This window comes from Physeter macrocephalus, chromosome 7 (assembly GCF_002837175.3).
Source record: "Physeter macrocephalus isolate SW-GA chromosome 7, ASM283717v5, whole genome shotgun sequence".
Taxonomy (NCBI): Eukaryota; Metazoa; Chordata; class Mammalia; order Artiodactyla; family Physeteridae; genus Physeter; species Physeter macrocephalus.
In genome coordinates, this window is record NC_041220.1 from 145325588 (window position 1) to 145350587 (window position 25000).

A 25000-nucleotide genomic window follows, 5' to 3' on the forward strand; every position below is an offset into this window, starting at 1 on the left:
GGGGGGCGGGACCGCGGGAGCGCCGTGCGCGTGCGCGTGCTGCTGCGTGCGCGTGCGCTGCCGCCCCGCCCGCCCGCGCAGGTGACACAAAGGGGCGCTGGGACCTCGGGACCCCCGCAGCCGGGACCTCGCACTCCGTGCGCAAGTCCCGCCGGCCCGTCCGTCCTGCGGGCCGGGCTGGCCGGGTCCCCGTTGACGGGGCCCCGCAGGGAGGCCGGGCGCGCTGGTGACCCCGCGTCCTTCGGGCCGGACCTCGGATCGCAGCCGGGGGACGTGCGGGGCAGCAGCCTCGGACCCGAACCGGCCTCTCCGCGGGTCCGCGGCGCCGGGTCTTCCCGCAGGCGATCTTTACTCGTTTTTGAAATGAAATGACCGTTTTGAGATCTTTACTCGTTTTTTGAAATGACCGAAGTGATGCGTCAGCTGGGAGGCGCGCCGTTCCCGCTCACCCGGCAGAGGTGGCGGCAGGGCGCTCTTCTCTTTATGAGTCCGTTTCCACCTGAGTAACGGGATAGGTGTGACCCGCTTCTGTTTGTCCCCAGGCACCTTGTGCCCTTCCTGTTTTGAAAGGTGTCAGGAACAGGCCGCCTCCGTGCCCCGGGTAGCTGTGGGGGCCCTGAGCCTGGGGCTGGGGGGCGCAGGCCGAGCGGGGGGCGCCACGGGTGGTGTTGGTTTGCCGGCCGCTGCCCTACGCCCCCGTCAGGCCACTTCCTTGTCATACCCACCTGTCTTTCTACCCTTGCACAGCCCCAGCTTCTCCGGGCTTCCAGCCACCGGGCTGGGGCCTCCTCGTGGTAGGGGCGCATCCTGTCGGCAGGGGAGGGGCGCCACCACCCTGCCCCTGGGGCCTGCAGATCGGGGCCCCAGGCTCCGAGGCCTGTGGAGGAAGGAGCAGGTGCCGCGGGCTTGGACGGAGCTTCCTCTGGCTGGTGCCTGCCTGTCCCGGAAGGGTGCCGCGGCCCTGGGCTTGCCGGGAGGACGGCCTTTAGCTGGCAGCCTCCTAAGCCGGGAACCTGGCCCGGGCAGCCCCTTTCTGGTGATGCTCTTCTTCGTGGTTGGTTAGGATAGGTTTGCTCTCCGGAAGTGGGATGGGGTAGGTTTTCCTCCAGGTCCTCTGAGTTGAGTAGTCACGAGGGTAAGCCCCTCACCCAGCTCCCACTTCTCCGGGTGGCTGGAGAGTTGGCTTGCACAAAGGGGGTCCAGAGCCGGGACTGCCGGTCGTATCCCATGGGGGCGTCCTCCACCTCTCCAGGACCCCCCCACTCTTCAAGAGAAACAACTTTATTTCTATAAAAACATACACAGGCAAATATTCAGGGGAAAGCCAGTTCCCAGCAGTGTGGATGTCTGGGGTGCCCTGTGGGTCAGTGTAGCCTGTCTACTCTTGAATGGGGCAGCATCCTTCAGCCTCTGGGGGAGTGACCACAGCAGCCAAGAGCACAGAACCGTCCCTGGGGGAATCCCGGCTGAGCCCCTGACCAACGCATGGTCATGGGCCCCTTACTCGACTGACTTCTCTGTGTCTTGTCTGTAAAGTGGGGATGGAGTGTGTGAAGAGGTGGGATCGCACGAGTGAGCGTGAGCCAAGTGTTGGGCTGGGGACAGGGACGGGGCCAAGTCTGAGGACAGGGACAGGACCAAGGCTGGGGACAGGGACAGGACCAAGGCTGGGGACAGGGCTGGGGACAGGGACAGGACCAAGGCTGGGGACAGGGCCGGGGGCAGGGCTGAGGGACAGGGTCTCCACGCAGCAGCTGGGGGACGTCACTCTGGAAGGAAGGTGACATTCCCTGAGTCACGGGGGGCATCACGATGAACCCGCCCCACCTGCGTCCTTTCCCCGTGGATGACGTTCTCGTTTCTGGAACTCTGAGCGTCACGGAGGTAGCAGAACACGTGCACGCACGTGGGCGTAAATGAAAATGGTGAAAGAGGTGAACACGCGTGGGGAAGTCTTGGTGACGCGTCCTCGCCTTTTGTCACGGTTTTATCTAGCACGCGTGTGGGGCGTCTTTTGGTTTCCAAGGAGCTGAGAAGTGAGGCTGACTCTGGCCGGTGGTCCTGCTGGAGGTTTTACGCGGCGACGCGTTGCCTGCGGGAGCGCCCTGGCCTTGGCTGCAGGGTCTCAGCGCCCACCCCAGCCAGACTCCGCCCGGGGCGGCACGGCGGACCCCGGCCAGGCGCTGGGCTGCGGGGCAGCGGGGCGAGCTGGAGAAGGCTGGCTGCTGCTGGCTCTTCCGGCAGAGTGACGGGGGGCAGGCGCGGGGCCGCCCTCGGGTCGTCAGAGTCCTGTCTCGGGAGGTGGCTCTCCGGAGGGCGTGCCTGGTGGTGAAGCTGGAGGGCCGGTGCTGGCAGCGGGGCTGGCTTCACGCAGGAGCGTGGGGAGGTGGCAGGGGCAGCGGCCGCCAGCGGTGCCGAGGAGTTTGCCTTTCCTGCTGCTGAGCGGTGCGCGTGACGGGCTCCGGCTGCTGTGACTGGGGCTCTGCGGCGTGTGGACCAGAGGCCTGGTGGAGTGAGGAGAGCACACCCTCGCCGTGGGCCCGGGGAGGCTGGCCGTTGGACGGGCCGTGGGGCCAGAGACGCTGTCCGTGGCTGCCACGTTTGGGGCCGGGGTTGCGGGGGCAGCTACCGGGGCTGGAGAGGAGCAGAGACCGCTTGGGGGCGGGTTCTGGGTGCGCTGAGCTTGAGGTGCTGCTCATGGGCGCTGCGGGAGGAGGCGGGAGCTGGCCCGGGACCCTGGCCCGGCGCTCGGGGCGCGGTGTGGCCAAGGGCCGGGTTCTCGGGAAGCCCGCGCTTCCTGCAGGCCCTGGTGCCGGGGATGCGCTGTGAGCGGTCTGGGGGGCTCAGCGACTCGGGTGACCCCAGAGCGTGCCAGCTGCAGCCCCTGGACCCTCGGAGGGTAGCCCCACACTGGGGAGCCGTGGCCGAGGACGCGTCTTAGGGGCGTGGTGGGGGGTGGGGAGGGCAGGAGGGCTGCGCGGCCAGCGTGTGGAGCTGGGCAGGAGGGAGCGCGAAGACGGTGCCAGCATGTCCACGTCCCCCGTGCGCCTCCCCGCCGTTGGCATCTTCCCTTAGCGTGGAACGCAAGTCGCAGCTCAAGTCCCCTTTCGTCCTTTCCTGTCCCCTCTTGCTGCTTTGTGGCGCGGCTCAAGGGAACCATCTACTGGTCCTAGGGTCTGGGCAGGGTGTCAGGGCCGCCGCCTGCCGGGCCTTCATCGAGCGCCCTCCTGTTGGGCCCGAGCTGGGTGGTGGCTGGCACGGACGTCCACTTCGGCCCCGCAGGTCTGGCCACCGCCCGCTCCCAGCGTTTGCCTGGGAGCCGGGGCAGCCCAGGGCCGCGGCGCTGCCCGCTCTTGGCACGGGCTTCCTCTCTCAGCAGCCGCGCTGGCCCCTGCGTTCCCCTCCGTCCTTTAGTGAGCCGCTGGGATGCGGGCGTGCACTGCCTCTCCCCGTGGCGGGTACCTGGCGCCTCTGTGACGTGGGATAGAGCCATCGGTGCGTCAGGCTGGTCGTCAGGAATCCCTCCCTCCCCGCTTGCTCGCTGGCTGCCCCCGGAAGCCCGTCCTGGCAGAGCTTGTGTTCTGGCCGTAGGGCCCCAGTGGTCAGCCGGCAGCCGCGTCCATCCCTGAGCAGAAACCAGGCGGGCGGGCGGGGACCAGGGAAGCTGGGGTGGTGGGAGGAGGTGGGGCTGGGAGAGTCACGTGTGGGAAGTGCGGGGCTGTGGCCCCCGGCAGGCACTCTCACCCCGACAGCACCTCCGTGTGGTGAGCAGGTGCGGGAGAGCGGGGGGTGCTGGAGAGGTCCGCGTGGGGACGGGCCGGGCCCTCCTGCGCCCGGAACCCCGGGTCTGGGGCTGACCAGGGAGGGCGTCTGGACACCCGGGAACCTGGGGCCAGCCTCACGCCATCGGGAGATGACCCGTCTGCTCCGCGACTGTCCCATCGCTGAGGGGACAGAGTCTCCGCCCTGACAGGTGTCCTGGCTGCCAGCCATCCGCTCCCCGGACTGGCCCCTCACCATGGTCACTGAGGTCCCCAAGGGGCTGGGGCCGTCCCTGTCGTATCTGGTCCCCAGAGTTTCTTTGCAAGGAGCCGGCCCCGCGTCCCATCCTCCCAGATGGGTCCAGTTTCTGGTAAGGGGGAGGGACAAGTGTGTCTGGAATCTGGCCTGGGGGCTTCCGGCCAGAACCCCATCCCTGCCCCGCCCCCGACCACAAACCGAGCCCCTGGCTCACCTGCAGACCCCTGTGGCTCCCGAGAGACAGGCGGGTGCGTAGAGGGCAGGAGCCCCTGGGACTCGTCCAGTCAGCACAGGGCAGGGGGGCCAGGCTGGCGGCACTGCACCCACCGGGCGCGTGGGACATGGCCTGCGTGCCACCCCCAGGGTCCACGCCTGCTGGCCACGGGCCTTGCTCTCTCCAGCCATCCTTCACTCCCTCTTGAAACATGGGGCTGTTCCCCCGGAGGGCAGAAGGCCTCCTGTAGTTCCTGTTCAGGGTGTTTGGGGCAGCGGTGGCTGTAGGAGGTGGCTTGGTGGCCCTGAGGTCCCTGGGGCTACCTGCTGGCCTGCTCTGGGCTTGACCATGACCCTCCCCTCCCTGGCCTGACCTTGTCAACCCTTCAGTGCACCCCCTGCTGCCCTGTGCGTCCAGGGGCTCTCCCATCGGTGTCTCGAGCAGTGAAGTCACTTACGGGGCTCCTGTTTGGCTTATGTCTAGAAACAAGGTGCAGCTTAGCGTTTTCACCCGTGAGCGTCCCCAGCACGAGCCCAGAAGCTTCTTGCGGCTGTGGGCTCGCTCTTGTTTCAAGCACAATTGGACGGTTGAATCCCTGTGTCTCGGCCACTGCTGGACGCTGCCGTCCCGCCCACAGGGCACTGGGGCCGGTGCGGGGAGAGCCAGACTCACCCTGTCTGTCTGCAGTGCCCACCAGAGGTCGCCTCCCGTCTGCACGTTGGGCCTGAGACCTGCCCAGCGCCCTCCGTCTGTCCAGGCTGGCCTCCGAGGCCCGCCAGCCGCTCCTCTGCAGGCACCCACCACCCCCATGGGGTAGCAGGGGTGCATCTGGCTCCTTTTAGGCTGCTCAGCACTGTCGAAGCAAAGCTTCCTTTTGAGACCATTTTCACAGAAGGATTGGTGGGCGGTGGACACGGGAGAGCCCGGGGTCCAGGTTGTTTCACCAGGGCTGGGAAGACGCGGTGCTGGGCCGCACTTGAGGCGCGTGAGCCCCGGGCCCTCGGGGGACCTCGGGGGACAGGGAACCGTCTCGGCCGTCGGCATGTAGCGGGCGTGTAGGGGCGCTGCTGACGGGTGGGACCCCGAGTGGGCCAGGGAAGGCCCGGCTGGGCGCTGTCCTGCTCCCGGTGCAGCTGGCCCCGGCTCCTCCAGGGTTTAGGGAGGGCACCGAAGAAAGCCTCGCGAGCACACGGCTGGCTGTGGCTCCTCTGGGCTCTCCGTCGCCTGCCCGCGCTGATCTCACGGGCGGCTCCCGGGGCCCTCGGGCAGGAGGGCGGGGCCCCCAGGTGGGCCTGACTGGCCGTGCGGAGGTGGCTGCCGTGGTGCTTCGCGCGGTGCTGCCACTGCATTAGGAGTGAGTTTGGGGCCACTTGGGAGGGGACGATGGGGTCAGCGGGTCCTGGAGCCGTGGCTCCCCTGCCCCTGCCCAGTCGGGGCCACGGCGGGGGCCCGCCTGCAGTCGGCGGCATCCACCCGGCCGCGGTGTGGTCCGTCAGCGGGAGCGAGGCTGGGGCCCCAGAGCCAGCGAGACCCCAAGCGAGGCCAGCGTCCTTGCCGCCCGGCCCAGGCACCCCACCCCCGTCGCTGTCCCCGAGCCCCTCAGGGCAGGGAGGTGAGGCTGGCCTCCAGGTCGGCCTGGGAGTGAGAGGAGGGCCTGAGGGCTGGCACCGAGGGTCCCTGAGGTTCTGGGGGTGTCGTCCTGTCCTGGGGCCGTGTCTGGGGTGTGGGGTGACACCTGCTGCCTCACGGCCCGTTGAGTACGTTTTTCACCGGAGGAAGTTAGATCAAAGGAGCATCCACTGTTTGCAGCCCGGAAGCGTTCCGATTCCTCGTGTTTGGTGATTCCGGAGAGGAGCGTGGCTGCGTTGCGGGTGGGGGGGCGGCGGCGACTTGAGTTGCGGGAGCTCTGGTAGCGCGACCCCTCGGGCACGGAGTCCCTTCGCGGCGGGGCTGCTGTCCACGCTGCGTGGCCCGGGAGGCGGAGCGGGGCCGGGGCGTCGTGACCCCCGCCTGTGGGAGCGCGGGGGGCCTTGGCGCACGTGGCCGCGGGGGCTGAGAGGGGCCCGGGCCGCCTGGGAGCCGGTGGTGAGGTCAGTTCGGGCGCTGGACACCCACCGGGTGGCAGGCACCGAGGGCTGCCGACGGCCCGTGGCTGCAGGCTGCCCCCTGGCCCTGCCGCCCGTGTCCTGGGGTCGTGGGCTGTGCCCGGCTGGCTGGCTGGAGCTTTTCAGGAGCGGCTGGCCGGTCCCCGCAGCTGAGCCGGGTCAGGGAGGACTCGGGTGCGCCCGAGGTTCGGGTCCTGCCCAGGGAAGGGCTGGGCGGCTCTCTGGGGGGGACTGCACCTGAATCCAGCCCCGGCCCCGGGACACCACGTGCGGGCCCACGGTGGGATGCGGGAAGCGTCCAGGTCGGGGTCTGCGTCCCGGGGCCCCTTCCCCAGCGGCCTGTCGGGAGTCCAGTCTCCTTGCCCCGTCATGGGCCCAGGAGGCGAGGGGCCCCATGGGATACAGACCTGCTCCCTGGCCGTCCTGTCCCCAGGCCTCCCAGCTAGTGCACGTGGTGGCGTCCGGGCGGGGTCCCGCGTACGTGGCGGCGACCTTCGGGGTGAGCCTCTTGCCTCTGGTCCGAGCCGTGGCATGGCAGGGCCGGGCCTGATGCCAGGTAGGTCCCAGCCCGGCAGCCACGGGCCTGGGGTCAAGGTGCAGGGAAGCCCCCCCCTCCACGGACCCGAGGATCGCGAGCCTAGTTGACCCTCGGTGGTGTTTAACGTGTCTCTTGTGTTTAATTTTTAGTCAGCCTTTGACCCGGCGTGGGCTTCAGTGGTCGCCGTGGACGGGCGCCTAGGAGCTTTGGTTCGAGACAATTAAAGACGTGGGATGAGGATCCAGTGACAGGACGCGGTTCTGCAGGGGGATTCTGAAGATAGACGCTTTGAACGGTCGAATTCATGGTCGTGGAAGCCGAGCCCATATTAAGAGATGTCAGGTTGGTCGGGGCTCGGGCGAGTCCCCGCGGCCGCGGAGGAGGAGCCGCTCCTGGGCGCCCTGCGTGCGGTGGGTTAGGACAGGGACGTCCCGAGCGGGCGAGTCGCCGGGCCAGCGAGCCTCGGTCGGGCCTCACGCGTGCCGTGGGGTCTGCCTCTGTCGAGGGTCTCGCGGGCGGGCTGCCCGGCCGGGCCGCAGGTCGGCGCGGGGCTTCTCTGGACGTTCCCGCGGACGCGCTGCGCCTGGAGCCCTCCCGTCCCCCCGGCCGCTGGGCGCTTCAGACGAGGCTCCGCAAGCACCTCTCAGCTAAGACGCCCTCGCAGACCCGGAGGGCTCGGTTTCTTGCGGTCGCGCGGACCGGTGTTGGGCCGAGTTCCGCTGGGTGAGGCTGGGGAGCGGGGTTTGTCACGCGCTGAAGTGAGAAACGTCTTTAAGGGAGACGTCGCTGTCCTCCCAGTGGAGCCTAGGGGCCGGGGCACCGTCTGCACAGGACTCCCGCCGTCGCCCCACAGACGGGGCCTGGACGCCCTGCTCATGACGCGGGGGGAGGTGGCCAGGGGGGTCCTGGCCTTTGGACCCCACGCCCGGAGCCCTCCCGGCGGGCCTGGCGCCTCGGCCGCCCGTCCTGACGGCCGTGCGCTCCCGGGAGTGGCGGGCGCTGGCGGGCCGCCGCGGAGCCCCCTCCTGCTGCTCGCCCTGCACCCCGCGCGCCGGCTGCCACGTCCCCGGGCAAGCCTGGCGGGGCCGTGGCGAGGGGGCGGGCTGACGCGCCACCGCTGTCTCGCGTGTCACCTGCGAAGCCCTCCCGTCTCCACCTGGGCCTCGTGTGGAAGGAGTGAGTTTTTAATGATTCTTCGCTGTCTCGTTTTGGGAAGGTGAGGGCTTCTGGCCTTCTTCCGGTGTCTTAACCCTCTTCTACCTTTGCACTGTTTCTTGCTCCTCAAACCTACAAGCGGAGGCGATGCTGGTGCTGGGTGGGTCCCTGTCGGGTTTTTGGGTGGCAACGCCACAGCGTCGAGTGGAAGAGAAACAGCGGGTGCGTCCCCGAGCCCGTCGTTCCAACCTGCGTGTCTGGACGCCAGCTGGAGCGCGGGGCTGCCTGGGGCTCTGCACCCCGGAGGCCCTGATCCGTGGAGGGGGGCAGTCACCACCATGGGTGTCCACTCAGGCGGCAGTGAGCCGTGGCAAACACCAGTGTGTTTTCCTTCCTGGTTGTTAACTTATTCTTCACAAAGATCCTGGTGGCTGGACACGTAGAATCGGAAGTCCCTGGGGTGGGCTGAGGTTTCGGCGGGGGCTGTGCTGCCGCGGGAAGCTGAGCATCCGGCCCTGTCGTTGCAGGCGTCCGACCTCCGATCATGAACGGGCCCCTGCACCCCCGGCCCCTGGTGGCACTGCTGGACGGCCGGGACTGCACAGTGGAGATGCCCATCCTGAAGGACGTGGCCACAGTGGCCTTCTGTGACGCACAGTCCACACAGGAGATCCACGAGAAGGTACCACGGGCGGGGGCGGGGAGGTGGGGAGCCGCGGCCTCGCCAGCGCTGAGGCAGGCGTCCCAGGGTTCCTGCCGGAGTGGGCAGGTGTGGCGCTGCCCTCACCACCTGGCCTGTCGGGAGGCAGGGGTGGGACGTCTCCATTACAACCAGTTCTTTCCCAGAAAGTGGCATCTGGGGATGTGGCTGCAGTGGACGGTGCTGGGGGCGGGCAGACTGCATCTCCATCACCTGACAACTCAGGCCGCGGCAGTCGCCAGGACACCCCGAGCCTGGGCCACGTGGTTTGCAGCTCTCAGGCTCCCTGGGACAGGAAGTATGTTAATCTGGTTTGTGTTTGTAGTCACAGCCAACCGGGTCCTTCTGAAGCACCTTTCCCCTGAGTCAGCTGAGGAAGCTGGACCAAGGTTTATAAAACCTAGGTGCTTCGGAGAGCCAACAGGGTCAGGAGAGGCCCAGATGCCGCAGGGGTGGACGGGTCGTGCCTGCCGGGCCAGGGCATCAGCTGTGCTGGAAGAGGCGGCTGAGAGGCCGGGGCGGCTTTGGCAGCCTCATGGGCCAGTGAGGTTGGAGCCCTGCTGGACCCTGGCTCTGGGCTGGACCCTTGGAGAAAGGACGAGCTGGAACCAGATGCACCCTCACGTGTCCACCCACCAGCCCAGCAACGTCCACATCAAGCCTTGAACTTGGATTATAGGCGACCCTGTGCCCTATGCTCAGGTGGCTGGCGGAAACAAGGGAGAAGAGTACTCTTTACGGGAAGAGACCGTAGGCCTGGGCCCCAAGTTGTTTCTGCAAATCACCTCCTAGCACAATGTTCATCACACAGTCGAAGATAACAAGATAGTAGGAGAGGAAAGAACTGAGCGAAGACCAGCAGAGACAAAGGACTAGGGGGACCCACGGGGTCGCTGGGGTGTCTCCTGCTACAACCACAACGTGAAAACCAAGCCTGAGCGCTTCAGAAGGAGCCGAGAGCAGAAGACGTGGCGACGGCAGGCTTCGGGGGAGCTTTTAGAAGATCTAGGAGCTGAGACAGCAAAGCTGAAAGTGAGAACGCACTGGGCAGGCTCGCCAGCCACTCGGGTCAGCGGCAGGAGGGAGGCTTGGGGCGAGGGGGCCACGGTGGGGAGCCAGCCTCCGACAGAAGTCTCAGGGACCGAGGGGAGGGGATGGGCCATGGGCAAAATTTGATGAGAAAAAGGCTGACGATGGTCCAGAGCCGAGGGAAGGCAGCAACAAGCGGGTGAGAAAAGTGCGGCAGCGTGCACGCCCGGCGGCCCCTTCGGGAACTCGGGCTGGCGGTTTCCCAAAGCTGAGCAGGCTCGGGCCACCTGCCTGGCCGTCCCAGTGCGGTATTTCTCCCAGAGAAGCAAAACACACGTCCACACAGAAACCTGCCCGCGAGCCCCCCAGCAGCTTTGTTCCTCGTGGCCGGAACCAGAGGGAACCAGGTGGCCTTCAGCCAGGGCACGGGTACCGAGGAGCCCCACAGGGCAAGAGAAGGAAGGATGAGCCACGGGCACCGGCGTCGGCCGGGCCAGAGCAGCCAGCTCCTCGGGGTCACGTGCACTGGCACTCCGGCCAGCCCCCGTGACGGGGACGGCGAAGGAGACGGAGGTGCCGCGTTCAGGTGCTGCGAACACGGGGGCGTTTCTTTGTGGTGACAGCAGTCCTGCGTCCTGTGTCCTGTTGTGAGGCGGCTACTCGAACAGACTCACAGTGAGGTTACACGGAACAGCACACACGAGCAAGGACAAGACGGCCAAGGGGACTTGGGTGCACAGATGTCCCTCACCGGGCACAAGCTCGTTGCCCACCGCAGGGCCGGGCCAGGGCACACGGGATCCCTCTCGTTGGCAGCTTCTTGTGAATCTTAAACGGTTTCAAGCTAAAAAGATGCTTTTTAAAAAGCCAGTAGTGGAATGAAAAAGAGATTCGCCGAGAGAAATCTTTAAAAATTGTAAGCAATACTAAAACAAGTTTTGCCAGTAAATTTGAAACCTGAGACAAAACGTGTTTTTTTCCAGAACTGTAACTTACCAAACTATTTCAACAAGTTAACATAAAACCCAGGGCTTCCCTGGTGGCGCAGTGGTTGAGAGTCTGCCTGCCAGTGCAGGGGACACGGGTTCGGGCCCTGGTCTGGGAAGATCCCACATGCTGCGGAGCAGCTGGGCCCGTGAGCCACAACCACTGAGCCCGCACGTCTGGAGCCTGTGCTCCGCAACGGGAGAGGCCGCAATAATGAGAGGCCCGCGCACCGCCATGAGGAGTGGCCCCCGCTCGCCGCAACTGGAGAAAGCGCTCGCGCGGAAACGAAGACCCAACACAGCCAAAAGTGATTAATTAATTAATTAATTAAAAAACCATATAAGTACGTTGACAGACCCCTGGGGAGGGGGATAGGGCCCTCAGAGCCCCGCCCGACAGGCAGGCGGCGTCCCCCCACCCCGAGCCCTATGCCTCCTGACACCCACGGGAAGCCACGGCCAAGACCTTGCCTGCCAGAGAAGAACAGGTAGAAACAGTGTCCTGGGGACAGAATTTTATGCTCCTGACAGAAGAGACGTTAGGACTGTGTAATTGGTGTCCTTAGACCTGAGGTAACGCCTGATTGTACACCGAGCAAGATGCTGCGAGAAAGGAATCAGGAGAAGTAGAGGGGAGCTCCTGGAAACTAGAGTGGGAGTGGGAGATTTAAACGTTAACAGGAAGCGCAGAAGACACAGTCATGGGAAGCCCAGAGGAAAGATGGAAGCGACGAGGAACGAGGAGATTCGCAGACTCCCCGGGGGTGCCGCGCCCAGCTGGCCGGTGCAGCCGCGCTCAGGAGCCTCCTGTTTCCCACCCTGGAAAGCACTTCCTTCCCCCCTCTTTGCTGCCAGGGGTGGCCAAAGGACTAAGTCCAGCCAGGGAGAGCAGCCTTTGTGTGCAGAGCCACCTTCCCTCTTTCTGCTGGCTGGAAACCAGATGTGATGGCTGGAGCCCAGACCACAAAAGGAAGCCATGTGGAGCCAGGGGAGCCTGGGAACGCGGGGCAGCAAGACAGGAGCCCAGGACCCCGATGGCTCTGGAGCTGACATGGGGTCCGTGGACCAGCCGCCTGCAGGCCTTGGCCTAGAAGGGAAATATCAGCCTGTCTCACGTGTCACATCTGATCAGGGGTTTCTACCTCCTCACAGCTGGTTGGACGTCCGTCCGACGTTATTTGAGCGTTAAGGAGGAGAGACGTTTTCGCCACAGACATGAGGAAAACTACCAAAGCTGAACGGAGGCTCCCGTGCTCCTGCCACGAACCCAGGACGAGTGTCCGGGGCCCCGGGAGGCCCTGCCATTCAGGATCCAGATTTCACCGGCGCCGGGGGTGGGGGACAAGAACCGGAGCGGCCCCAGCTGGGCGCGTCCAAGCTCCTGAGAGGGGGTTTTAACCAGGCTCGCTCGCCCGCCCACACGCGGGGCCGGCGGAGGCGTTTCTCCCCTCCGCCGCTCTCCGAAGCTCCTCAGAGGAAGGTGCCCGTGAGGTGGGGGCTGCTGTGGAAAAGGAAGACCTGGGGTCCCGCTGAGGGGCCGGGCCAGGGTGGGAGTGACGCGGGGACGCGCCTGGGGTTCCAAGGGCACCAGCGGGGGCCTCGTTGGAGTGAAGCGCCCAGGCCCAGGAGGGGTGCGCCGAGGCCGGGTAAGACATGAGATAAAATCCAGGGGAAACGCAGAAACAGGCATTGTAGCCAGTGGTGGGGTGGCTCCCGGTCGGTGGGACCTGAGGACCCCGGAGGCGGAAAGGACTGGTCAGCCCACGAGCCCTGGGGATGCTGGCCGGCGCCCTCATGTGCACCCGCCGTCACCAAGAGTGCGAGGGGCGTCTGCAGGGAGCGCGTTTGCCCCTGGTCAGGACAGAACCAAACGTGGGCGGTTCTGCAGAAAGCATGGCGTGGAAAGGAGGGGTCATCCGAGTACAAGGCAATCAGAACAACCTTCCTGCAAGAGAAATCACACAAAACAGGGAAATGGGGGGGCGAAGGGGACATGTCTGCAGTGGGTGTAACAGTCGGGGGGTGAACGGCGGAAATGCTCAGACTTCTCAACCAACAGGAGAAAGACCGATCCCAGTAGGAAGTGGGCGAGGGAGGGGGTGTGTGGACAAAATAGTGACCACGGAGCAGGTGACACTGCCCCCCACTCCGGGACTCACAGACACCCAGGGGCAGCCGCGCTGTCAGCTTGCAGGTCTGGGTGGCGCTCCAGCAGGCCTGTGAGAACCTGTCTGCGGTCTTCGGCCCACTGTCCCTCCACCTGGGCCATCTGTCATCGGGAAATCCCTGGAGCCGTCTGGGAGTGTCACCCTTGGGGTCTCTGGCGGTTTTCACAGAACACGCCCATCTGGAAAGATAAGAAGTCGCTGAGGGTGTGTGTGTGCGTGTGTGTGCGTGTGCGTGTGCGTGTGCGTGATGCTGGGAGGGGAGGCTCTGGCCGAGGAGGTGCCCTGACCGGTGGCCTGCCCCTGGTGTGGAGCCCCTCCGGCCCTCTGCTCTGGGTGCCTGGCCAGGTGGGCCACGTTACCCCCTGTGGACCTGAGGACACCAGGTCAGTGACTAGCTGGTTACACAGCAGGTAGAGGCTGGCAGGAGTGGACGCTGGGAGGTCGGTGCCATACCGGGGGTGTCATGGCCACTTTGCAACCAGGAAAGGGGTCAGGAGGAGCCAGCAGGAGCATGGACCTGGAGTCTGGACGGGGCAGTGTGGTGCCCCTGCAGTGGTCTCATCCTGTAGCTGGTACAGGGTGGGCGCTGCTCTGAGAGGAGCCCGGGCTCCCCTCTGAGAACACTTCGCCTGGTACCCTGGGATTCGAGAGATGCTCGGTAGAAAAAGGACCAGGCGTGAAAAAAATAATTTACCCAGAAACGTACCTGGGTGACTGAGTCACACCCAGAAATGCAAACGAAAGCTAAAGTAACAATTCCAGTTTGCGTGCGTCACACGGAGTATTTGGAGGTTGGGAACGCCTGGTCCTGGGCGGTCGGTGTGGATGGGCAGACTGTGCCCCGGGCGCAGCCGCGGCAGGACGGAGCCTGAGGAGGGTTTGCAGGGGTCCACTCACTTCTCACCTCAAGGAAACGAGCAAACACGTGGGCTTTTGCTGCAGCACAGCCGGCGCTGGAAGGCACACAGTCTCTCCAGCTTTAGAAACGTTCAGACTATCGTGGACCATCCCTGCTTAAAAGTGCAGCCCGGGACACTTAAGGACCACAGCTGGGTGCGACGCTCAGGAAAGCCGGCCCCGCGCACGCGCCTGAGCCGTGAGGACCACCTGCCCCGGCCCGCCTGCCCACAGCCCATCCGCGTGCCCCGTGTAGCTGAGGGCCCTGCAGGCGTCCAGCCGGCCCATCTGCCGCTGCGTCCGGGGCTGCCCCTCCCAGTGCTGGCAGGGACGTGGCCGTCTCTCTGGTTCTAGCACCCAGCCGTGCCGGACGCTGTGGGCGACAGATCTCTCTCTACGTGCAGCCTGCCCCCCAGCCCCAGGGGGGCCCCCCTCACCAGCTCTTGTCCACGCAGCACAGGGCAGCCAGAGGGGCCTTCCGGGGGAACTGCCCGCCGAGCCCTCCCCTCCCCCCCGCAGCTCCCGTGGCCTTCGCCGTGTCCACTGCCCTGTCTCTTCCTGCCCGCCCTCCCCACGTGCTCCTGCTTAATCCGCCCTGCTGCTGCTCTGCTGCCACACGCCGGGCCTCGCCCGTCCGCACTGCGTCCCGTCGAGTCATGGCACCGGAAGCCTGCGCCTGCGTCTGTGGCCCTCCCAGGAGGCCGGGGAAGCTGGCAGGACTCGGGCATGATCCAGCCGGTCCACTCACGCGCCCGCTGGCAGCCCCCTGCTCCCGGAGCCGAGATTCCTAGATCTTCCGAGCTGGGGCCAGAGCAGGGCTGGCAGCACCCCATCCCTTCCTTGAAGGGTCAGGAACCCAGGACCCCTCTGCCCTGCTGCCCAGCTGTTCTTGCCTTGGTCCTTTCTGTGAGGTTCCCTGTGGCCGTGTTCTCCAGGCCACCGCAGCAGCAGGAGGGGAAGGGAGGCCAGGCCAGCCTCAGAGGAAACTGCGTTCCGGGCGGCCGTGTGTCCGGCTGGGACCAGGGCTCGGTCACCGTAGAGGGGGCGAGCCTGGGGCCGTTGGCAGTCTCCCCGAGGCTGCAGTCCCCTGCCCTGCGTCCCACGCTCAGGGCCCGCTCCACTCTGCTGACCGCATCAGCCACGGGCCAGCTGCTTCCTCAGCTCACACGTGGCCCCTTGTGGTCCAGCGCCTCTGTCGCCCCGGGGGCCCAGGGTCAGCACTGGAAGCTCGGTCCAGAGGAGAGGGCCACAGACACGTCACCACAGGTTCCCAGTGGGCTCTTTCTCTGAATTTGAGACGTCATCGATTATAACGTCCCATTAGGGAGGAACAAACCTCGTCCCCAAGCATGGCAGGTTTTGGATTACATGATGCGTTGGAATGGGTGGGCCTGCTCTACAGCCCCTGCCTTTGGGCCCAGAGATGGCAGATCATGCGTCCCTGGCCTTGGCCAGGCTGCGTCCCGGTGCGGACCCCGGCCAACAGTCCTGGGCTGTGGCCCCGCACTCCCCGCCCCCAGCCCCAGGAGCGAGGTGCGTCGCGCGTGGGTGGGCCCAGCGCTGGCAGAGCTCATGGACTTAAGCTGGCGGGTGGGGGGGGGGGCTCCTCGAGGGGGGCCGTGGGCGGGGCTCTGCGTGGGGCGCGATGGTAGGCGGACGTCGCCCACGGGGAGGTCTGTGCGCTTGGCACCAACCTGCCCGCGTGGGCCTCGCCTGGGACAGACTCGCCGAGACGCGGGCCGCCCCCAGGTGTCCTGGAGCCCTGCACTTGGGGGCGACGGGCCCCGGCCACGCTCTGAGGGGTGCGGAGACAGAGCCGGCGGGCCCCTCCTGCGGGCTGCAGCTGGCGAGGCCCACCTCAGGCGCAAGCGCGCCCGGGAGCGCGTGCCCGACCTTAACGTGCCCTTGACGCCCCTCCCAGTGGCGGGGGGGGGGGGCGGCCCCCCAGGTCCGCGGTGCCCTGGACGGTGCGCAGGGGCTGCGGCTGCTCCCTGCCCCTTTCTGGGGGAGTCACCCTCCAACCCTGGGCCGTGCAGGGCTGACCCGGAGGCCGGGCCCTGTGCACGGTGACGGCGGGGGTCGGCACGTCAGCCCCCTCCCCGTTTGAAAGGGGTGCCCTGCCCACTGCGGCGCATTCCCTGTCCCCGGGGACTTATCCGCCGCTCGGAGCGCAATGCGGCCGCTCCTGTTTTGGGAGCGGTCTGTCAAAGTGGACGCTGGCTTCTCACCCTATCGGCGGGGTCTGGAGGTTTCGGGTGCGCCGGGTCCTCCCAGCGCCCGGCGTTTCCCGTCTGTCGTAGCGTCTGGGGCCAAGGAGAAGGCAGCCCCCGCCCACCCCCCTGCGTCAGGCAGGCAGAGCGCTGTCCCCGTGTCGACCCGGGCAGGGACCTTCGGTGTGCTTCACGAGTTTGCTTATCTGCCACAGTCGGGTCACTGCAGACCGCTCACACGGGGGGATCGGGCAGCTTCCCCCCGAGAGGGCCTGCCATGCGCACCGGGGAGAAGGCTGCTCGGGCGGGAACCTGCTGGAGCGCTGGGACTCGCCTAGCGGGCGCCGCACCTGGGGGGAGCGCCTTTGCGGCTTCTCCCGCAGCGGCACCGGCTCACGCGCCCCCTTCACCGCAGGTGCTGAACGAGGCCGTTGGGGCGCTGATGTATCACACCATCACGCTGACCAGGGAGGACCTGGAGAAGTTCAAGGCCCTTCGGATAATCGTCCGAATCGGCAGCGGCTTTGACAACATCGACATCAAGTCAGCTGGGGACTTAGGTAGGACGGTCTTGGATTCTTCTCTTTGCAACTTCGCGCACTGCTCCCTTGGTGCGACCTCATTACGTTTTGTCCGTTGGTTTTACTGGGAAGAGGGGGCTCCCATTGCAGCCGCCTGCCTGGTTGGAGGTGGCCTGGGGGCCGGCAGCGTGTGGGCCCCACGCCAGCTCCCCTCAGGCAGGTGCCGGGTGGCAGCAGCGTCTCTCAGAAAGCCTGGGCGTCGTGGGCAGCGTGTCCGCGGCCCTCCTGCACTGCCTCCTGGGGCCCGTGGGGAAGGGACATCAGCCCGGGGGGCGCGGCCAGCACGTCCGCGTCGGGGTTTGCGCGGCCCCATGCACGAGACCTGCTGGGAAAGGAGGTTTGTGTTGTGATTTAGGACACGTGGGAGTGTGTACACACAGGTGTGTGACTCACACTCACGGAAACAGATTTCAGCGTGCTTCTCCAGGTACAGCGTTCCGCCTCTTGTGACATTCTGGTCTAGTCTCTCCTTGTTCTCTGTGTTGGTCACGGCCTAAGGGCAGGTGAGGACACGCCCGGCCACAGCCCGCGGTCACCGACTGCGGCCTCAGACGTGCGGTGTGAAAACGGCTGCCACGCGCCCCAGGGTTCATTCTTCTCTGCAGCCCAGCTCTCTCACCCCGCTATCACCTGTCACCTGTCCGCTATCACCTGTCCCCAGGAAGGCACCGCGGTGGCAGGCTGCGGTCTGGGCACTTTTCAAGCCGGGACATCCTCCGGGCCTCGTCCCCGTTTGCGGAGCGGGTCCTCATTGCCTCGCGATTTCACGGGCTGGGGCTCCGTCCTTCCTCCAGGGACAGTCTGGGGCGCGCCGCGCGGTCGTCCCTGCCGGACCTCCGCAGGGCCTGGTCCTCTGTCAGGCGGCAGGCAGCCTTGATCCCGAGTCTGGCGGGCCTCCAGCTCTGTTCTCGCTCAGTCTCCCCTGCGTGACCTCCTGACCCTGTCTTAACGTTTTGTCACGAGCTGAGCTGGCGAGGGGGCGGGGAGGGCAGGGCCTGGGGAGGTGTGGCCTGGCCAAGACCTCTTTCCAGAAGGTCCAGTGGCAAGTGGTCCAGGAGGGGCAGAAGCAGGTGTGAGCATCCGCCCAGGCGGCCTCTCTTCCTGTCCCCCACCCTGTCTGCCCACCGGACCTGTGGGTGGCCTCCCCACGCGGCCCGGGGCAGGTAACCTGCGACCGTCTCCTAGCGCCGTGGGGCAGGGGCGTGTCCCCCCGCCTGTCCCCGGTGAGGCCCGGGACCGTTCCGCTGACTGCCCCGCGCATCTCGTGTCTGCAGGCATCGCCGTCTGCAACGTGCCGGCCGCGTCCGTGGAGGAGACCGCCGACTCCACCTTGTGCCACATCCTCAACCTGTACCGCAGGACCACGTGGCTGCACCAGGCGCTGCGGGAAGGCACGCGGGTCCAGAGCGTCGAGCAGATCCGAGAGGTGGCTTCTGGGGCCGCCAGGATCCGCGGGGAGACCTTGGGCATCATCGGGCTAGGTGCGACGGCTTTGCCCCCGTGCACAGGCTCTGTGGGCCCTGAGGCTGGGGCTGCGCTGTGCTGCTGGCAGCTGCCCCCCCAGCATGGTTGCCCAGCCAGGGGGCAGCGCAGGGTCGAGGGGTCTCTGCCCCCGAGACTGTGGCGGTCCTTATCTGCCCCGGGAACGCCTAGCGGGGAGCGCGCACACACACAGATGTTAAATAGGTGCTCGTGGGTCACGCGCACTCACGCATGCTTCCTCTGCCCCCCCGCCCCCCGCCGCTGAACGCACCACCTTCAGGTGGTGGCGGGCAGGCTGCCCCTGCGCCCTGCTCTGGGTGGACGGAGGCTGCTGCCCCCACTCACCCGCTCACTCGCATGCCCTGCAGGCCGGCGTCCCGGGCCCAGGCTGGGCCCCTTGCGCTCAGACGGCAAACCAGGGAACGGAGAGGGGGTTGGGGGGCAGAGGTGCCGGGGTGGTGCGGGCCCTAGGGGTTGGGGAAGCAGGGGAGGGCGGCGCGGCGGGAGGGGCCGGCCCGTCCACCTGGGCCGCCCAGCGTGGGCGGGACCGTAGCCCCCTGCGGCCCCATCAGCTGTCTCCCAGAGGTCCTCCACGGCAAAGGCGCTGCCTCGTGCAGCTGTGGGGGAATTGCGGGGCCGAGGCGCGCCTGCGCTAGTGCAGGGGGTCAGGGTCATGGGCGTCCGTGGGACACGGGTGTCCCGCCCCGACACGACTTGCTGTCCTGCTGATGTGCACACACAGACGCCGGGGCTGCCCAGAGCCCCTTGGCCCTGCGAGTGCCCCTCACCCGGCACCTAGGCCAGGCCGAGGGCGGGGACGGCCCGGCCCGTGCGGTGCCCTGCAGGGCGGCAGGGAGGAGTGAGGGAGGGGAGCTGGTCGGGGAGGAGCTGGGTGTGGCTGGCCACCTCTAGGCAGTGTTGGTCAAGGCACTCAGTGGGGTGGGGGCGCCCCCGAGGCTGCCTCTCGACCGGCGCCCGGCGGCCCTGGGGACCACGGCCCTGGCTCATCTGCTCCGGCCCTCCCCGCGCCCCTCGAGAGTCTCTGTTCTGGTTCCCCACTGCCCCAAAGCAGAGCGGTCCCCCGAAACCTTCTGTGGCCCAAGTGGTGTAAAGGGAAGAAGCAGCGACCTTTGGATCCGTGTCGCTCGTGGAGGCCAGGGTCACAGCAGCTCCACACTGAGACACGGTGCGCGGTTCCCGGGGACAGAAGGGCCCTGTGATGGCACCTGCCAGACACACTGAACGCAATTTCGCTTTTGCCTTTTTTCATAAAAGTGAAAATCCTCTTCGGGTTTCTTTTGGTTCCTGGAACTGGGGACTGACGTCCTAGGTGAAGTGGCTTAAAGCGAGGCCAGCCGAGCGGGGGCTCCCATGCCAGCGTCGCCCGCCGGGCAGTGTGAGTGACTGCTCGAGGCGCTGGCACCGCGGCTGGTCGGCAGGACCGCTGGGTGCCCGTCCTCCCCGGGCCCTCGGCGCCGGCGCCTCACCAGCCTCCGCGGTGTCCCGGGGCCCCGAGCGCAGGGCCCTGGCGTGCCCGCCGCCCCCAGCTCCTGGCCTGCGCCGCTTCCCTGCTTTGTCTTCTCGGGAGCCGAGGACAGAGGGCTTCGGCCCCCGGGGCACTGGGGCCTGTCCTGACACTGCAGCCCCCGCCTCGCCCCCGTGCATCCGTGGAGCCCCCGTTGGCGCTCCCCAGCTCCCCGGAGCCCCGTCCCTTCTCTGCAGAGCCTCGTCCTGTGCACGTCCTGCCGCTCGGCCTCTGGGAGCAGACGCCTCAGGGTCACCCCGGGCAGGCAGGGAACGTAGGCGGGGCGGCCAGAGGGGTGCCGTGGTGACACCCTGTCGCCCCCCAGGTCGCGTGGGGCAGGCGGTGGCGCTGCGGGCCAAGGCCTTTGGCTTCAGCGTGCTGTTCTACGACCCCTACCTGGCGGACGGCACGGAGCGGGCGCTGGGGCTGCAGCGGGTCAGCACCCTGCAGGACCTGCTCTTCCACAGCGACTGCGTGACCCTGCACTGCGGCCTCAACGAACACAACCACCACCTCATCAACGACTTCACAGTCAAACAGGTCGGCGGCGGGGCCGGGGGCGCGGTCTGGGCGGGGCCGGGGGCGCGGTCTGGGCGGGGCCCAAGCCGCCGCCTGCCCGCCGCGCCTGCCGGTCACCGGCCCCGCGCAGGCCCTCCCACGGGGCCTGCCCTTCCCCGAGCCGCGGCGTGGGGCCTGTCAAGTGCCCTTGTGCGCAGACCTGCGTTGCGAGGGTGCACAGTGTATATACGTGGGGGTGGGTCAGTTTCGACGACAGTGCCCGCCCTGCGTGTGTGTGTGCACGTGGGCTTGTACACACACGTGCCTATACGTGTATTTAAGTGTGGGGTGGCCGCTTGCATTGACGTGTGCACGTAGGTGTGCGCGCACACGTGCACGTGTGGTTACATGCACGTCCGTGTGTGCACGTGTACGCGGGGGTGGGCATGTGTGTACGTTCAGTGTGCCCACCTGGGGCCTCAACTGCTGTCTGCCCCAGGCTCCTGAAGCCCTGTAGAGAGTGAGGCCAGGCACCTCGGTTCTCACCCGGTGGGTCTGGGCCTCTGGGGGACAGGGCGTGGCGGGGGGGCGCCGATCAGAGCTGTGTGGTCCCCGAGGACTCAGTGAGGCCCGCACAGGCACGAGCCGCCCCGGGCTGGCGGACGGCCGCCTGAGCCCCACGACGGGGTGGGCTTAGTCGGGGTGAAGTAGGGGTCACAGGGAACGAGGGGTTCCCTGCCACTTCCCTGAGCCGGCAGGCAGTGTCTTCAGGCCGCTGTCCCGTGTCTTCCCAGATGAGACAAGGGGCCTTCCTGGTGAACACGGCCCGGGGCGGCCTCGTGGACGAGAAGGCACTGGCCCAGGCCCTGAAGGAGGGGCGGATCCGCGGTGCGGCCCTGGACGTGCACGAGTCGGAGCCATTCAGGTGCCTCCCGGTGGTGCCCGGGGTCCCTGAGACGGCACTCACCCCGCTTGCGCCCCGCGCTGGCCTGCGTCTGACCCGGTGGCCACAGCGCCGCGAGGGAGTGGGGCCCCGATGCCCACGCACAGTCTCCAGGCCCCGGCCTCGGGCAGCCGAGGGTCCGAGGACAAGGGAGCCTGAGACCCCGCGTTGGGCAGACCTTCCTCTCTGGCCAAACCTCAGAGCGAGGGGAGGCCGCCACGGTGGGCCGGGACGACCCAGTCCCCTGCACCTGGTGGGCAGGGCTCAGACCAGGCATCCTGCTGAGTGCCCGGGGGCACGAGGCGGCTGGCCCCCACGTGGCCACGTCAGAGGCCTCGTGGCTGAAACGCCCGTCTGGGGCAGCAGGACAGCTCCAGGTGGGTCTTCACCCTTCCAGGACGGAGCGGTGTCCGCAGGGCCTGGGGTCTAGAGCTCGCAGCCACTTGCAGGGAGGGGCGGGCAGCGTCCCCCCCAGTGCAGGCCCCTCCCCACTGCAGTCAGAAGCCCGTGGGCAGGTTTGTCTTCCAGGGGGAGCCACCGAGTCTGACGGAGGGTGGGGTGTGGCTCCGGGCAGGCGCAGGGCCTCTGACCTCCCGTGTGCCGTGCAGCTTTAGCCAGGGCCCCCTGAAGGACGCGCCCAACCTGATCTGCACCCCACACGCGGCCTGGTACAGCGAGCAGGCCTCCATCGAGATGCGTGAGGAGGCGGCCCGGGAGATCCGGAGAGCCGTCACAGGTGGGCCGGGCTGGGGCCCTGAGGCCGCGGCGTCTTCTGCAGGGTGGGTAGGGAGACGGGCCGCCCAGGGCCGGGCGTGGCAGACCCCAAACACAGGAGGCCGAGCGCAGCCCAGCCCCTCGTGTCACGTGTGTGACGCCCGCTGGCTATCCTGCTTGGGGTGCCAGCTCGTGGGGCTTTTCCCCCACCTTGTAAAAAGTCACTTACACGTGTAAGCCTTCCGGGCTGGGCCCTGTCAGCTTCTGTCTGAAATCCCCGGGCCAAGCAGATGGGGTTGGGGGCACTGCTGAGCTGAGATCGGTTGCTTGGGGTTGGGGGTCCCCGAGCTTTGAGGGCAACACTGCCCAGACAGGACCCCGCTGTGCCTAAGGGAAGCGAGTCTGTGGAGACGGCCCGTGTCCCCAGTGGAGCTCCTGCCTCTGGGGTCCCCTTGGTGGCAGCCGCCTAACGCAGGCACCATCCCTCCCGTCTCCCCGGTGTCCCCCAGGCCGGATCCCCGACAGTCTGAAGAACTGCGTGAACAAAGACCACCTGGCAGCCGCCACCCACTGGGCCAGTGTGGACCCGGCCGTGGTGCATCCCGAGCTCAACGGGGCCGCCTACAGGTGAGCGGGGGCTCTCGGCCTGGACGTGTGCTCACGCGGCCCCAGCGCACACGGACGGTTGGGGCTTCAGCGCCCGAGCGGGGGCGACCTTCAGGGCCTGGTGGACATGAGACCGTCTGTCTGGGTGGTGGCCGCACAGGGAGTGGGGCGGCGTCCCCCAGCAGGCGCCTTCAGGAGCAGCCTGGGGTCCTGCCTCGCTGGCCTCACCTGCCTCCTTCCTCTCCCAGCAGGTACCCCCCAGGCGTCGTGGGCGTGGCCCCCAGCGGCATCCCCGCCGCCGTCGAAGGCATCGTCCCCAGCGCCATGTCCCTGTCCCACGGCCTGCCCCCCGTGTCCCACCCACCCCACGCGCCTTCTCCTGGCCAAACCGTCAAGCCCGAGGCGGATAGAGACCATGCGAGCGACCAGTTGTAGCCCGGGCAGAGCTCCGCAGCCTGGGCGCCAGCCCAGCCCTCGGACAGGCGTGTGCAGGGGCGGCGCCGCAGGTGGCCACGGCCTCCGGGACGGTCCGGGCGCCAGGGCTGAGAGGTGGCACCCTCGCCCCGCGTCAGCCGTAGTTGTCCCGTCCCGAGGGCCGGCCGCTGCCGCGTCCTTCGCGTCCTCGTTCAACAACGGAAGTCAGTAGTTAATTCTATCATGAATGTCCCCGTCTGTGTACAGTCGTTAGAACATCACAAAGGATTTGTTTGCTTAGCTGTCGGCAGGAGAAGCCCGAGGCAGGGCTCAGCGGGTCTGCTTCAGACGTTTTCCCTTTTGTGTGTGGATCGCATCCCGAACCAGGCAGTTGGCAAACTTCTCAGGACAATGAATCCTTCCCGTTTTCTTTTTACGCCGCACAGTGCATTGTTTTTTCTACCTGCTTGTCTTATTTTTAGAATAATTTAGAAAAACAAAACAAAGGCTGTCTTTCCTAACTTTGGCATGAACCCCCCTGTTCCAAACGAAGACGGCGTCGCCGGCGGTGCAGAGAGGAGCGCGTGGGCCTCCGTCCCGGGCGGCGGGGCTCGACGCCTGGCCGCGCGGTGCCGTCCTGCTGATGTGGTAGGCTAGCGATATTTTGGTTAAAATCATGTTTGTGACCGTAACCATTTGTATGAATTATTTTAAAGAAATAAAAGTCCCAGAAAGAGCCGGCACGTCCCGCATCTGTTTTATCGGCTTCGTCTCACCGGGACGCGGGCGGGGTCAGTCCTCTTCTCTCCTGGCGCTGGTGGCCTTGGGGCTGGACGGACGGCCCAGTGAGCGCCGCTGTCACCACCGGAGGGGCGCTGCGGCCTGGGCGCTGGCCTCTGCCACGCCCCGCCCGCCGTCCTCGGGCAGCCTTGGGCCCGGGCCCCTGGGGGCTGCGGAGACCGCCGGCTCCAGGCTTGCAGGGACGTGCTCAGCGACACCACTTGGTCCTCGTCACGCCGCCGCCTCCGGAAGCCCCGCCGCGCCCGTGGGTCGGACCGCACCACGTGGCTGCGATGCGTGGCTGCGCTTGCTCAGCAGCTGCTGCCCGGCGGGGGCCCGAGGCCGGGCACGGGGCGTGTCCCTCCTGCCACCTGCCGCGGCAGGTCCCGGGCCGCCAGCTCCGGCCCCTCGGCCTCGCGCCCCTGGACTCCTCCCTGGGTCCCGCGAGGGCGACGGTCTACAAACACTCGCTTACGGGAGACTTCTGGGAAAAGTGCCTCGGCTTTGCCCACGTCCCCGCCTGGCTGTGGGCACGGAACCCGGGGCGGGAGCTGTGTCGCACTCCACGCTCGCCACCTGCCGCGTCCCCGCGGCCACCGTGCCCCGCCGCTCGGGTCCACGCCGGCTTTTGGTTCATTTCTGCTTCTGGAGCCGCTTAGCCTTGAGTCGTTACTTGACTGTGGAAGGTTCTCGGCTGTTCTGTCTTCAGTGCTCCCCCTTCTTTCCCCCCGGGAATCCTGAACACCAGTGAAAGTACAGCTTGCACAACCTGAGCAGCAGCTAGCGTCACGGAGCTGGCGGAGCGGTGACTTAGAAGAAAACCGAGAGGCGGTCCAAATTTGAGAAAAGAATATGAAGGCTGGAATAAGGACATATTTATGTGTATCTTAGCAACTAGAAAAAACACTGAAAAAATAAACTTTTAAATTATAGATGGATGTACGTGATAAATCTAAGATTGGAATCAATCACATACAACACAAATATATAGCAGAGTGTCGGGCAATTCACTGGTTGGTTCTTTAAATTAGTAAAATTATTAAATTCAGATAAAGGAATTTACCACCAGGAACAGGACTGAACAGGAGCCTGTTGTAACAGTTGGCGATGTCAGTAAATGACAGAGAATGTGATGACAACTTTCTGATGAGAATGTAGGAAAAAAAGGAAAATACACTTGCTAAAACAGACAAAAAGTCAAAGATCCGAATTGCTCTATAACTTAAAGAAATTGAACTTAAAAAAAAACTTCCTGAAAGAAAATTACAAACGGCATCAATGGTTAGTTCTAAAAAATATTTAAAGTAGAAAAAACACTAATTATCGACTGATTCCACGGGACAGAAAGAAAGGAGGTGCACCTTCCAATCATTTTATGAGATTAACTCTGATTCAAATCTCCTAGGAAAAAAAGACAATCCAACCTCATCTTCAG

General features: G+C 66.2%; 1 protein-coding gene across 3 annotated transcripts; it reads left to right on the forward strand.

The window, feature by feature from the left end:
• Window positions 1-7026: 7026 nt before the first annotated feature.
• Window positions 7027-23521, forward strand: CTBP1 (C-terminal binding protein 1). Of its 3 annotated transcripts, none has more exons than XM_024119538.2 (9): window positions 7027-7219; window positions 8560-8714; window positions 16438-16582; window positions 17878-18084; window positions 19936-20150; window positions 20903-21033; window positions 21660-21787; window positions 22275-22392; window positions 22620-23521. In XM_024119538.2, the coding sequence occupies exons 1-9, from the start codon at window positions 7213-7215 to the stop codon at window positions 22804-22806; spliced, it is 1293 nt and encodes a 430-aa protein (XP_023975306.1). In that variant the 5' UTR covers window positions 7027-7212; the 3' UTR covers window positions 22807-23521. The 3 variants fall into 3 exon arrangements, with proteins under 3 accessions (XP_023975306.1, XP_023975307.1, XP_028348253.1); XM_024119539.3 differs by having other exon boundaries at window positions 22623-23521; XM_028492452.2 differs by lacking the exon at window positions 17878-18084.
• Window positions 23522-25000: the final 1479 nt, after the last annotated feature.

Coding starts and splice junctions, on each gene's coding strand:
- CTBP1 (XM_024119538.2), top strand. Junction 16,583..17,877: donor CAAGTCAGCTGGGGACTTAG/GTAGGACGGTCT, acceptor TCGTGTCTGCAG/GCATCGCCGTCTGCAACGTG. Junction 18,085..19,935: donor CTTGGGCATCATCGGGCTAG/GTGCGACGGCTT, acceptor GTCGCCCCCCAG/GTCGCGTGGGGCAGGCGGTG.